Source organism: Saccopteryx bilineata, chromosome 3, assembly GCF_036850765.1.
Source record: "Saccopteryx bilineata isolate mSacBil1 chromosome 3, mSacBil1_pri_phased_curated, whole genome shotgun sequence".
Classification (NCBI taxonomy): Eukaryota; Metazoa; Chordata; class Mammalia; order Chiroptera; family Emballonuridae; genus Saccopteryx; species Saccopteryx bilineata.
Window position 1 is genome coordinate 239,319,248 of NC_089492.1, and position 12,562 is coordinate 239,331,809.

The 12,562-nt window shown below is 37.3% G+C and overlaps 1 protein-coding gene across 12 annotated transcripts in view; it reads left to right on the plus strand.

The window, feature by feature from the left end:
- The window catches only part of DOCK7 (dedicator of cytokinesis 7), a 254,205-nt gene that overhangs the window by 36,548 nt on the left and 205,095 nt on the right, over window positions 1-12,562 (plus strand). For all 12 annotated transcript variants that reach the window (XM_066269012.1, XM_066269013.1, XM_066269016.1 and 9 more), the window contains exons 3-7: window positions 2,324-2,499; window positions 2,684-2,752; window positions 8,622-8,751; window positions 8,850-9,062; window positions 9,400-9,485. In XM_066269012.1, the coding sequence (XP_066125109.1) occupies window positions 2,324-2,499; window positions 2,684-2,752; window positions 8,622-8,751; window positions 8,850-9,062; window positions 9,400-9,485 (674 nt within the window). The remainder of the gene's footprint in view (window positions 1-2,323; window positions 2,500-2,683; window positions 2,753-8,621; window positions 8,752-8,849; window positions 9,063-9,399; window positions 9,486-12,562) is intronic.

The following is a 12,562-nucleotide window of genomic DNA, read 5'->3' on the forward strand; positions in this document are numbered from 1 at the left end:
ATCAACTATAATTGTAGATATGTCTTATTTTTCCTTTTAGTTCTATCAGTTTTTGCTCTTCACATATTTTATACCTCTGTTGTTTAGTACATACACATTTAAGATTGCTATGTTTTCTTGGTGGTGATATCATATATTATCATCAGGTAATGTCCCCCTTTATATAATACTTTCCTTGGTCTGAAGTCTACTTTATCTGCTATTAAAGTAGCCACTTTTGATTAATGTATGCACACTATATCTTTTTTTCATCTTTGTATTATCTTATTTAAAGTGAGTATTTTGCATTCCATACATATAGGTCATGTTTTTAAATATATTCTGGTAGTCTCTTATCATTTTTTTTTTGGTGTATATAGACCAGGCATCCCCAAACTACTGCCTGTGGGCCGCATGCAGCCCCCTGAGGCCATTTACCCCCCACCCCCCACCGCTGCACTTCCGGAAGGGGCACCTCTTTCATTGGTGGTCAGTGAGAGATGCACTGTATGTGGCGTCCCTCCAATGGTCTGAGGGACAGTGAACTGGCCCTCTATGTAAAAAGTTTGGGGACCCCTGATATAGACCATTTAAATATGTTGTTATTGTTTTGCTAGGGTTTTGCTAGGGAGGAAAGGGAGGAAAGGGAGGGAGGGAGGGAGGAAGGGAGGGAGGAGGGAGGGAGGGAGGGAGGGAGGGAGGGAGGGAGGGAGGAAGGAAGGAAGGAAGGAAGGAAGGAAGGAAGGAAGGAAGGAAGGAAGGACACCCTCATGGGTATTATTGTATTATGTATCTGATAGAATAGGTAAGATAAAATGCTTCTGAGAGGAAAACCCATGAATTTAGAGCTTGAAGACCCAGTTTAAAATTTTGCTTTGTCATGCATATTAAAATCCATAATTTTATAAATATTTCAATAAATGTATTATTTCTTTGAGAAAAATTGTTGCTCTATCATTTGTGGCAATTTTATTTTTAGAAGTTTAACTCGAGTATAAATGCCTTTATTTGTAGAATTAAAATAATAATTATCTCTAACAGGGTTTGGGGGAGATTTAAGTGAGAAAACATAATAATAACTGCTATCTTTTGAATGTTTATCATGTGCTGGTCTTTCATCATTTTAGTTAAAATCTTTAAAATATTGTTGCTCTACCTGTTACTAGTTGTTTCGTCCAAAGAAGCATAGATTGAAGCATCTTCTTTTTAGTAACACATACCTGCACAGAGAAGCAGGTCTCAGTTTTTTTACCCAGTTAAATATCTTGAGAAATAACATGTTTTTATTTTTCTTGGTTCACATCTGCATATTTGTTATATAATTCTTTATAGTTTTGCCTGAATACATTTTTCTTTCTTGAATCAGAAAAGAACTTGAATGTCTTAAAAAGTATATTTCAACTTGGCTAAGCAATATCCCGAATGTTCTGTTATTACTAATAGATCCTCTTAATAGGGTCTGTGTACTAGTATCCTTTGCTGCTGTGATAAAATACCATAAACTGGTGACTTACAACAAAATAAATTTATTTTCTCACAGTGCTTAAGTCCAAAAGAATCAACGGGCTGAAAATCAAGGTTTTGCTAAGGCCATGCTCCCTTTGGGGGATCCGGGATAGAATCAGTTCCTTACCCCTTCCAGATTCTATTGGCTATTTATAACTGCATCATTTCTATCTGTAAGACCAGAATCTACAGATCTCTCCTTGCTTTGTCTTTATATGATTTTTCCCTCTATTTGGCCCAGTTCTCCCTCTATCTTCCTATAAGGATGGATATAATTGCACTTAAGGCTCACTCAGATAATTCAGGATAATGTTCACATTATAGATCACACCTTTTTATTTTTTATCTTAATATTTTGCCATGAAAGGTCCATGGATTGTATGTGGAGGGAGGTTTTTTGGAGGTCCATTTTTTAGCTAACCACAGTCTGATTATAGATTTTTACTAGGATAATCAATAATAGCAACAAATAAAAGTACTGTTTAGAAACTTAGTAATGACAATTCCAAAGATATAAAAAGAAAACAGTTCCTTCAGTGAGCATTATGTCATTGTAAAGTATTATAAAACTGTTAATGATCATTACTGGCTTTACATAAGAGGTATGGATAAAGTCTAAGCATGAGGGTTAAAGAGAGTATAACCTAAAACGTGAATGAGTATCAGAAGGATAACACCTTGTGGTTTCTTTCGTGCATCTGTTGAAAATTTAGAAATGACTAGGTTAAAACATATTATATTTTTAAAAATACATGTTTTCCTTAAAGTTTTAAAAATCTTAATATCCACCTATTCCTTTCCATTTACCTCTTTTCCCCTCGCCCTCACATTTATAAAGGTGCCCCTTACAGAAGCAGTAGAGCCAGTGGATTTGGAAGATTACCTCATTACTCATCCTTTAGCTGTGGATTCTGGGCCGTTAAGGGATTTGATTGAATTCCCTCCAGATGATATTGAAGTTGTTTATAGTCCCAGGGACTGCAGAACCCTTGTTTCAGCTGTACCTGAAGAAAGGTAAGGAGACATTTGCCTATTTTTGGTTTTAGTGTAACTATTGAAAAGCTAACTTCCATTATTTGATTAATAACCTATTTCTTGTGGTGGTGGTGGTATTTCCTGTTAAACAACCAAGAGCTGTAGCAACCAAATTCACCATCAGTGCTTTCCTGTTTAAATTACAATTTTTTTTTTTAAATAGTGAAATGGATCCACATGTTAGAGATTGTATAAGAAGTTATACAGAAGATTGGGCAGTTGTGATCAGAAAGTAAGTTATATGTTTTATATAACATTTAAAAATACTGAGTGGGATCTATAAATGGATTAATGTTAATTAATAATAAATATGAGATCTGAAAATTTATTTGAACAAATAGCTGAAGAAGCAAAAGAAGAACCTTTTTATATAAATATCTTTTCTTTACAAGTTCCACAATTACTTTAACTTACCTTTTTTTTATAAATAATAGGTTTGTGGGGATAGTATTTCCATATTATCATAGATCACTAGTAACTAAACATGTAATGATAATGATTTATAGTCTGATTCTTTTGGGTAATCATAGATGAATATTAATGAATTTTATTATTCAGAAAGAATCCATTTTATTGAAACTTAAATAGTTAAATTTAATTGCCAGTTTTCCAGATCAAGCCGTTTGAAACGACACTCTACCTTTTATTAACTATTTACAGGTCTTTGATTTTTACATTCAATCAGGTAAATATTTATTAAAAATAGTAATGTTTTATTCTATCTTGTAACTTATTTTTCTAATGGGTGGTGTTGAAATATCATGTAAGATTGAGAAATAAAATAGACTCCTGTGAACATGGTGTTGCCATTGGCACAGAGTGTGCAGGCCTCCTTGGCCTGCCGTGCCCCAACCAAGGAGGCCTTGGGGTCTGAGAGCAGGCGCCATCAGGATGCTGTGCATGACCCTAGTCTGCGCTCCCTGTATAAGTCCACAGAGAAACATAGATGGGTAACAACAGAAAATGGTTTTGAAATAGTGGGAATCAACAATTTTGCACAGGAAACTTTGGGAGATGTTATTTACTGGAGTCTGCCTGAAATTGGGACAAAACTGAACAAACAAGATAGGTTTGGTGCTTTGGAAAGTGTGAAAGCTGCTAGTGAACTCTGTTCTTCACTATCAGGAGAAGTAACTGAAAGTAACGAAGTTCTTGTAGAAAATTTCAGGACCTGTCAACAAATCTTGTTATGAAAATAGTTAGCTGATCAAGATAACACTGAGTAACCCTGCAGTGTTCTGGACAATGCTCTAACCAACTGAGCTGACTGGCTAGGGTGAAATTGCTTAATCTTAAATTAATGGTAGATAGAAGAGTTAAAATAGCAACTTTTAGCCCTAGCTGGCTAGCTCAGTTGGTTAGAACATCATCCCTATATACAAAGGTTGCAGGTTTGATCCCTGGTCAGAGCACATACAGGAACAGATCAATGTTTCTGTCTCTCTCTCTTTCCTTTCCTCTCTCCCTAAAATCAGTAAGTTTAAAAAAATAGTAACTTTTAGTAATACCAATGGAAAAAGAAACTACAACAATACCACTGGAAGAAAGTACTCTCTTAGCTTTCTAACGATTGCAGATAAACACAATATGCATCTTTTTATAACACCTTATGATTTTTAGGCTAGGCAATAGTTATAATATTCAGGATTTTTGAAATGATCTATTATAAAATCTAGTAATAAAAATTATGTAATTCAAGGACAACATTGCTATCTTAAGCCTTATATAATACGTACTGTAACTTGCTTACATCTGTCTCTGGATTTGGGTCAAAATACTTCACGATATTTTTATTGGAAATGACTGTCAGTGGAGAACATTTTTGTTAGTCATTACGGTGTCAGATGACGAACAATTCTATCTTAATTTTGTAATGTACCATTTGCTGGTACTATTTTAATACAGTAAAGCAACAGCTTTGCAGGAAAACAAAGTTTAATAATAAAACGTTCAGCTTATTCAAATAAAACTACTTTTCCTTTGCCAGTTTGCATAAAGAAGAGTCTTCTTATGAAACTTTTAAGCCTTATTTTATTTATTTATTTTTAGGTGAGAGGAGGGGAGATAGTGAGGCAGACTCCCGCATGCGCCTCAACCAGGATCCATGCGGCAGTCTTGAGTACTAAGCTATCCTTAGCTCCTGGGGCCAACTCTTGAACCAATCAAGCCACTGGATGCGGGAAGGGAAGAGGGAGAGAAAGCGGAAAGAGAGGAGGAGAGAAACAGATGGTCACTCCTCCTATGTTGTCCTGACCAGGAATTACACCCGAGGCATCTATATGCTGGGCTGATGCTCTTATCTACAGAGCCATTGGACAGGACTCTCCTTATTTTATTTTTTAAAGGCAATATGATGACTGAAATAGTGGAGATTCTGTTATGACATTATCGTTTTCAGAAATGTAGTAACTTGTGCTCTATTGTTTAGCAACAGTGATGTATCTATCCTTTGGTTATTGTTTTGCCCTATGGCTGCTGTCTTATTTCACTGGGTTTAATATTGTGTTAAGCATCACTCTTGGGATACTGCTGACATGCTTTTTAGTTTTAGTGTGACCTATTAAAAGCACAGACTGCTACTCTTTATAAAGAAGAGCTGCTTTTGAGAACTTAAAATTTTGATAAGTATTTTAATAGCCTGATTTTAGACATCATTGAAGAAAACTGTTCCTCAGTCAGATAACTCAAAAGTCTTTACTTCAATGCATGTATATTGGAAACATATAATTCGATTTTTTTTTTTTTTGGTGACAGAGAGACAGAGAGAGGGACAGATAGAGACAGACAGACAGGAAGGGAGAGAGATGAGAAGCATCAATTCTTCGTTGTAGCTCCATAGTTGTTCAGTGATTGCCTTGACTGGGGGGCTCCAGCAGAGTGAGTGACCTCTTGTTCAAGCCAGTGACCTTTGGGCTCAAGTCAGAGACCATGGAATCATGTCTATGATCCCATGCTCAAGCCGGCGACTCTGTGCTCAAGCTGGTTAGCCCACGCTTAAGCCGGATGAGCCTGTGCTTAAGCTGGCAACCTCAGGGTTTTGAACCTGGGTTCTCTGCATCCCAGTCCGACAATGTATTTACTGCGCCACCACCTGGTCAGGTGGAAATCTTAATAAAGAGATTAGTTGTGAAATATATTAACGTAGAATCATAGAATCGACTACTTAATATTAGTCATGGGATTGCTGACTATTTTTTTTGTAATTAAGTGAAAGGTGGGGGGGAGAGAGAGACAGCCTCCCACATGCGCCTGTCTGAGATCCACCCAGCAAACCTCTAATGGGGCAATGCTCTGCCCATCTGGGGCCACTGCTCTGTTGCTTAACAACTGAGCTATCTTGTTGCCTGAGTTGAGGAGCCATCTTCAGAGCGCAGAGCCAACTTGCTTGAACCATTCGAGCCATGGCTGTGAGAAGGGAAAAGAGAGAGAGAGAGAAGGAAAATTGGGAGGGGTAGAGAAGTAGTTGGTTGCCTCTCCTGTGCTCCCTGACTGGAATCAAACCCCAGCTTCCACATGCTGGGCTGATGCTCTACCGCTGAGCCAACTGGACAGGGCTGGGTTGGTGACCTGGATTTAGGCAAGAGGATAAGGTAGTCAACATTTATGGGTATTTACTATGTGCTGATTATTTCATTAGTCACTTTACAGACATCTCATTTAAGGTTCCAACAGAAAGGAGCTCGGGCTCAGACTAGTTAAGTAAATTATTTGAGGTCCCACAGCCAAATAGTGAGATAGTCAGATTAGAATATAGGGGCATCAGATTCTGAAGCTTACATATACGTTTGTATATGCAAGATATTACTTATTACCTGCAGTGGTAAATGGAAGACAAAAAGGGTACTTTTGACAGATTAGAAGTTTAAAGTATTCCTGAAAGATACAAGAGAGTTATGATTGGAATATAATAGAAAAGTACAGAATAATTTAAGAAGATATATGCAAAAGCTATAGATAGATATAAAACACTATAGTATGTAAAAGACTATTGATCATGAATCATGTCACTCTCCTCAGCTCTCTTGAATTTTATACTGTAAGATTTTTAGACCATAAAGGAGGCTGAATGCAACACTATTCTGGTTTATTAGAGCAACTTAGATATACAACATCACAAATTAAAGCACTCTAAACATTTCATGAAAGGTGAAAACATCTGCTTCTGAATAATACCTTTATGTTACTATATGGAATACTTTTATTTTAATTCTTCCAGAAAAAAATGCTTCCTTTTATTTTGTGATTGTGCTGTGATGTGAATGTCATATAGCTTCAATTTTTTCCCCAAAGGGATATCCATTTTATTTTACATGAACTTAAGCTGGGAGGCACTGATACAAATAACACAAGCATAGAGCACTGCCTTCTATGCAAGTTGGGGAATGCTTCTTAGGACCACATTCCATGGCACCTTACAAAATTAGATGTTCAGTTGGCACTTGCTGATGGTGACAGTGGTTTGAATGGTGGTACTAATAAAAATAATGATTATAAATAATAGTGTCGCTTCTATTTTACTATCTTTAGCAGCAAGAGATGATGTGAGTGATTCATATCAAATTTGATTTTTTACTGTTTTATAAATTATCTAATAGCAAGAACCATACCATCCTCTTTTTTTATTTATTTATTTATTTATTTATTTATTTATTTATTTTTTCATTTTTCTGAAGCTGGAAACAGGGAGAGACAGTCAGACAGACTCCCGCATGCGCCCGACCGGGATCCACCCGGCACGCCCACCAGGGGCGGTGCTCTGCCCCTCAGGGGGCGATGCTCTGCCCATCCTGGGCGTCGCCATATTGCGACCAGAGCCACTCTAGCGCCTGAGGCAGAGGCCACAGAGCCATGCCCAGCGCCCGGGCCATCTCTGCTCCAATGGAGCCTTGGCTGCGGGAGGGGAAGAGAGAGACAGAGAGGAAAGCGCGGCGGAGGGGTGGAGAAGCAAATGGTAGCTTCTCCTGTGTGCCCTGGCCGGGAATCGAACCCGGGTCCTCATCCTCTTGATCATTATAATTGTTTTTGCTCCAGTTAAAAATTTACCCTGTTTGACTATATGAGGTGTGGAAGAATAACTGCTTTTTGACCTTAGTGTCTCTCTTTGATGTTCTTGGGTGTTGGGTTGTTAGGAAAGAAGGTTACATTAATTTAAGAGTTTAACAATATATGTTAATTAAGTAATACATATATACAGTGATTTAGAGCCTGCATTTTTTTTTTTTCTGAAGCTGGAAACTGGGAGAGACAGTCAGACAGACTCCCGCATGCGCCTGACCGGGATCCACCCGGCACGCCCACCAGGGGCGATGCTTTGCCCACCAGGGGGTGATGCTCTGCCCCTCCGGTGCGTGACCAGAGCCACTCTAGCGCCTGGGGAAGAGGCCAAGGAGCCATCCCCAGCGCCCGGGCCATCTTTGCTCCAAAGGAGCCTTGGCTGTGGGAGGGGAAGAGAGAACAGAGAGGAAGGAGGGGGGGGTGGAGAAGCAAATGGGCGCTTCTCCTATGTGCCCTGGCCGGGAATCGAACCCGGGTCCCCCGCACGCCAGGCCGAGGCTCTACCGCTGAGCCAACCGGCCAGGGCCTAGAGCCTGCATTTTTTATTTTAAAAGTCTACAGCTTTAGCTTAAGATATTTTATACCTAATGAGATACAATAAAAATATTTTGTTTATTTGATATTTTAAGATTTGATGCTTTATATGTCTTTTTTTGCCTTTTAAAATGTTATATTATTATGAATGCAATATGTATTTTCTACTTTCTCATTTTATTCTTTAATCTGGCTTCCCATTCTTCCTTTTTACTGACCTATTCTCTGAATTAAAAGTACAACTTTAAATTATATACATATGGTTGTCATGAAAAGAAGGAAAATATGATTTACTTCTAGAAACTCATAATCAGCTCTCTAGTTGGATTAAAAGAACTTTGAATGGAACTTTTCTTAAACCTCTGGTACAATATTTAGCACACTCAAAACTGTTAGAATATATTTTTATTATGTAAAGAAATAATACAGAATATATTTGGCTTATTATTATAAAATGATGAAAAAGTGAAAAACTTTTGTAACTATTTATGTAACCATCTTATTTTGAATAGGTATCATAAATTGGGAACAGGATTTAATCCCAATACATTAGATAAACAGAAAGAACGGCAAAAAGGTTTGCCAAAACAGGTCTTTGAATCTGACGAAGCTCCAGATGGCAGCAACTACCAGGATGACCAAGTAATAGTTTTATTTTAAAATGACTTTGAATGATGTTATTTAAATAGTTTGTTTTATTTATTAATTGGTATAATTATTTTTAATGTTGTATATGACAGGATGATCTTAAAAGACGCTCAATGTCAATAGACGATACTCCAAGGGGTAGCTGGGCCTGCAGTATTTTTGACTTGAAAAATTCACTTCCTGATGCTCTGCTTCCCAATTTACTTGATCGAACTCCAAATGAAGAAATAGACCGTCAGAATGATGACCAAAGGAAATCTAACCGTCACAAAGAACTCTTTGCTTTGCATCCATCACCAGATGAGGTATAGTTATTTGGGAATAAAGAAGTAAATAATTATGAAATAGATATTTTAAGAGTATAAATTGTATATAGTATTAGAGTAATGTAAGGAATAAAACTTAATTGACACATAACTATAATATTTTTAAGTGAAATATACTTTTTACTCTAGTGAATTTATTCTAAATGAGAAACTTCTGTGAATTTAGCACATTTATGATTTAATGACTTCTGTTTGAAGTCAATTTTATGTTCAATTATGATGACTGAAAGCATTAATAGAGTAAGTTTTTAAGGAAATTATAAAGGATTGAAATATGATAAGTATGTTCATTTTGGTGTTGCTTGTCAATTTGTAGGAAGAACCAATAGAACGACTCAGTGTGCCCGATGTGCCCAAAGAACATTTTGGTCAAAGACTTCTTGTAAAATGTTTATCACTCAAGTGAGTATTTTTATCATTCATTATATCCTTTTGTTTACGGTGTCCTTTTGAGAAGTATTGTTCTCCCAAAGCTGAGATTTAGAGCATTTTTAGCTCACAGGTAAAGATGACTCTTTAACATAGTTATATATTACTCAAAAATTAGGGGATATTTTATCTCTTCATATTCATTTTGAAATATCTTCTAAGTTTTGTGAGTAGTGTAGTTAGTCTTACAACTTGAAAAAACATTCACTGAAACACCTTCCTTTAGTATCATCAGATATTATTCTTGGACCGAGGAAAATAAAGACAGAGTATTCTTTTCCTTAAAGAATTGAATGTTTATTTGTTACATGGTAGGCTTGTATTTTTGAAGATTTTTGAAGTATGTATTTTTTTCCTTCTTTAAAAAATGTATATTCACATTAATCTTCACAAAGTGCTTTATCTTATTTTGTTTCATGCCATCTTCAGAGTTCTAGGAGGTAGATATTATTTTCTTCATTTTACAAATGAGGAAACCAGCTTTCAAAAACATTAGCCGAAGTTAACTGGCACACTCATTATTCTGTATCCAGTAACTGAAAAACAAGCAATGCTTTTTTCATTCTATCATGTTAGTTAGTTATTAGTTCTGACTTATGAAAAAAGAAGTTTCAATTCATAGTGCTCTCTGAAAGAAGCAACTGATAAGGACAAACCACTTCTATGGATAGATAACAAAGGCAATTTTCTTTCTTTCAAAGCTAATCCTTTATATATTTAATTAGATTTATCTAGAAACCCGTTAGATTTAGTACATTGAGTCTTTTTTTTTTTTTTAATAGGGACAGAGAGAGAATCAGAGAGAGGGATAGATAAGGACAGACAGGAACGGAGAGAGATGAGAAGCATCAATCATTAGTTTTTCATTGCGACATCTTAGTTGTTCATTGATTGCTTTCTCATATGTGCCTTGACCTCAGGCCTTCAGCAGACCAAGTAACCCCTTGCTCGAGCCAGCGACCTTGGGTCCAAGCTGATGAGCTTTTTGCTCAAGCCAGATGAGCCCACGCTCAAGCTGGCGACCTCGGGGTCTCTAACCTGGGTCCTCCGTATCCCAGTCCAACCCTCTATCCACTGCGCCACTGCCTGGTCAGGCTAGTACATTGAGTCTTTTGACTATCTGGACACCTGACTTAAAAATTTTTTTAAAAAAATAGCTTTATTATGATACTATTTACATGTCATAAAATTCACCCTTTTAATCTGTTCAGGTCAATGGTTTTTAGCATATTCAGAATTATGCAACAATTGCTGCTAACTCCAGGACATATTTATCACCTTGGAAAGAAACTCCCTACCTGTTAGTAGTCATTTCAGGCTTCCATAACAAAATACCATATGCTTGGTGCCTTAAACAACAGACATTTATTTTCTCACAGTTTTGGAGATGGTGACAAGTAAGGTGCTGGTAGGATTGGTTTTTGGTGAGACCTCTCTTCCTAGCTTGCAGATGGTCATCTTCTTGCTGTTCCCTCACATGGTTTTTCCTGTGTTCCACATGAACAGAGAGCTGTCTCCAGTGTCTCTTCTTTTTATAAAGGCACCAGTCCTACTAGATTAGGACTTCACCCTTATGATCTCATTTAATCATAAGTACCCCCATAAAGTCCCTGTCTATTGCCTGATCAGGCAGTGGCACAGTGGATGGAGCATTGGCCTGGGATCCTGAGGACCCAGGTTGAAACCCTAGGTCGCCAGTTTGAGCACAGGCTCACCTGGCTTGAGTGTGGGGTTGCCAGCATGAGTGTGGGATCATAGACATGACCTCATGGTTGCTGGTTTGAGGCCAAAGGTTGGTGGCTTGAAGCCCAAGGTTGCTGACTTGAACCCAAGGTCGCTGGCTTGAGCAAAGGGTCACTGGCTCATCTGGAGCGCAGCTCCAAGTTAAGGCACATACGAGAAAGCAATCAATGAACAAATAAGGTGCTGCAACTATGAGTTGATGCTTCTCATCTCTCTCCCTTTCTGTCTGTCTGTTTCTCTCTCTATCTCTCTCTATATATGTAGGACCCTATCTCTAAATATAGTCTCATTGGCAGTTATGAATTTGGGGGCAGGACACAATTCAGCCCACTACAATACCAAGTAGTAGTCACTCCCATTCCTGGCAACCACTAATTTAATTTCCGATTTTAGGAGTTTGTCTAGTCTGCAAAATTTATATAAATAGAGTTATACAATATTTGGTGGTCCCTTGTGTGTCTGGCTTTTTTCACATAATATACTGTTTTTAAGGTTCATCTATGTTGTAGCATATATCAATACTTCATTTCTTTATGTGACTGAGTAATATTCTAATGTGTATATACCACATCTGTTTATCCATTCATCAGTTGGTGAACATTTGGGTTGTTTTTACTTTTTTAAAAATAGCAGCTGTCTTGAGTTATAATATTATGCAACTCACTCAGGGTATACACTGGCTGGGTGGTAGTCTATTGGATGCATACACCACATTTTGTTTATCCATTCTTCAGTTGAGGACCTTTGGTTTTTGTTGTTTTTTTAAGACATTTTGAATATTCTTGCTAGGACATTTATATACAAGTTTTTGTATTGATTGGTTGCCTCCCTATCCCCAAGGCCACTGTTTTTGTGAAGGGTCCTTTATACAGCTATTTTTTCTAAGTTTTAGTTACCATTTTCACATTCTTTTTTAGGTCAGGGGTTGGTAATGACTTGCTGCTGTTGCTATTTTCAGGGAATAGTACTCTCTGTAGTGTTTTTCCTTAAATTATGTCCAAATGTTTGTAAATGGCCTTTTATTAAACTCTTAACTCAATGAAAATATATTGTCTTTCTCCTCCAAGAACTTTGACTAATAGCCTTGTGCTACAAAAATAAACAATATTGACCTTTTGTCAGATAATTGTCTGTTGTCTGGGACTCTCCTATACAATGTAGAATGGTTAGCCACATCCATGGCCGCTGCTCAATAATTGCCACTGATACTCCTTCAGTAATGATAACCAAAGACATCTCCAGACATTGCCAGCTATTCTCCTTGGAGGAAATTAATCCTTGGTCGAGAACCACTGCTCTGGCATTTC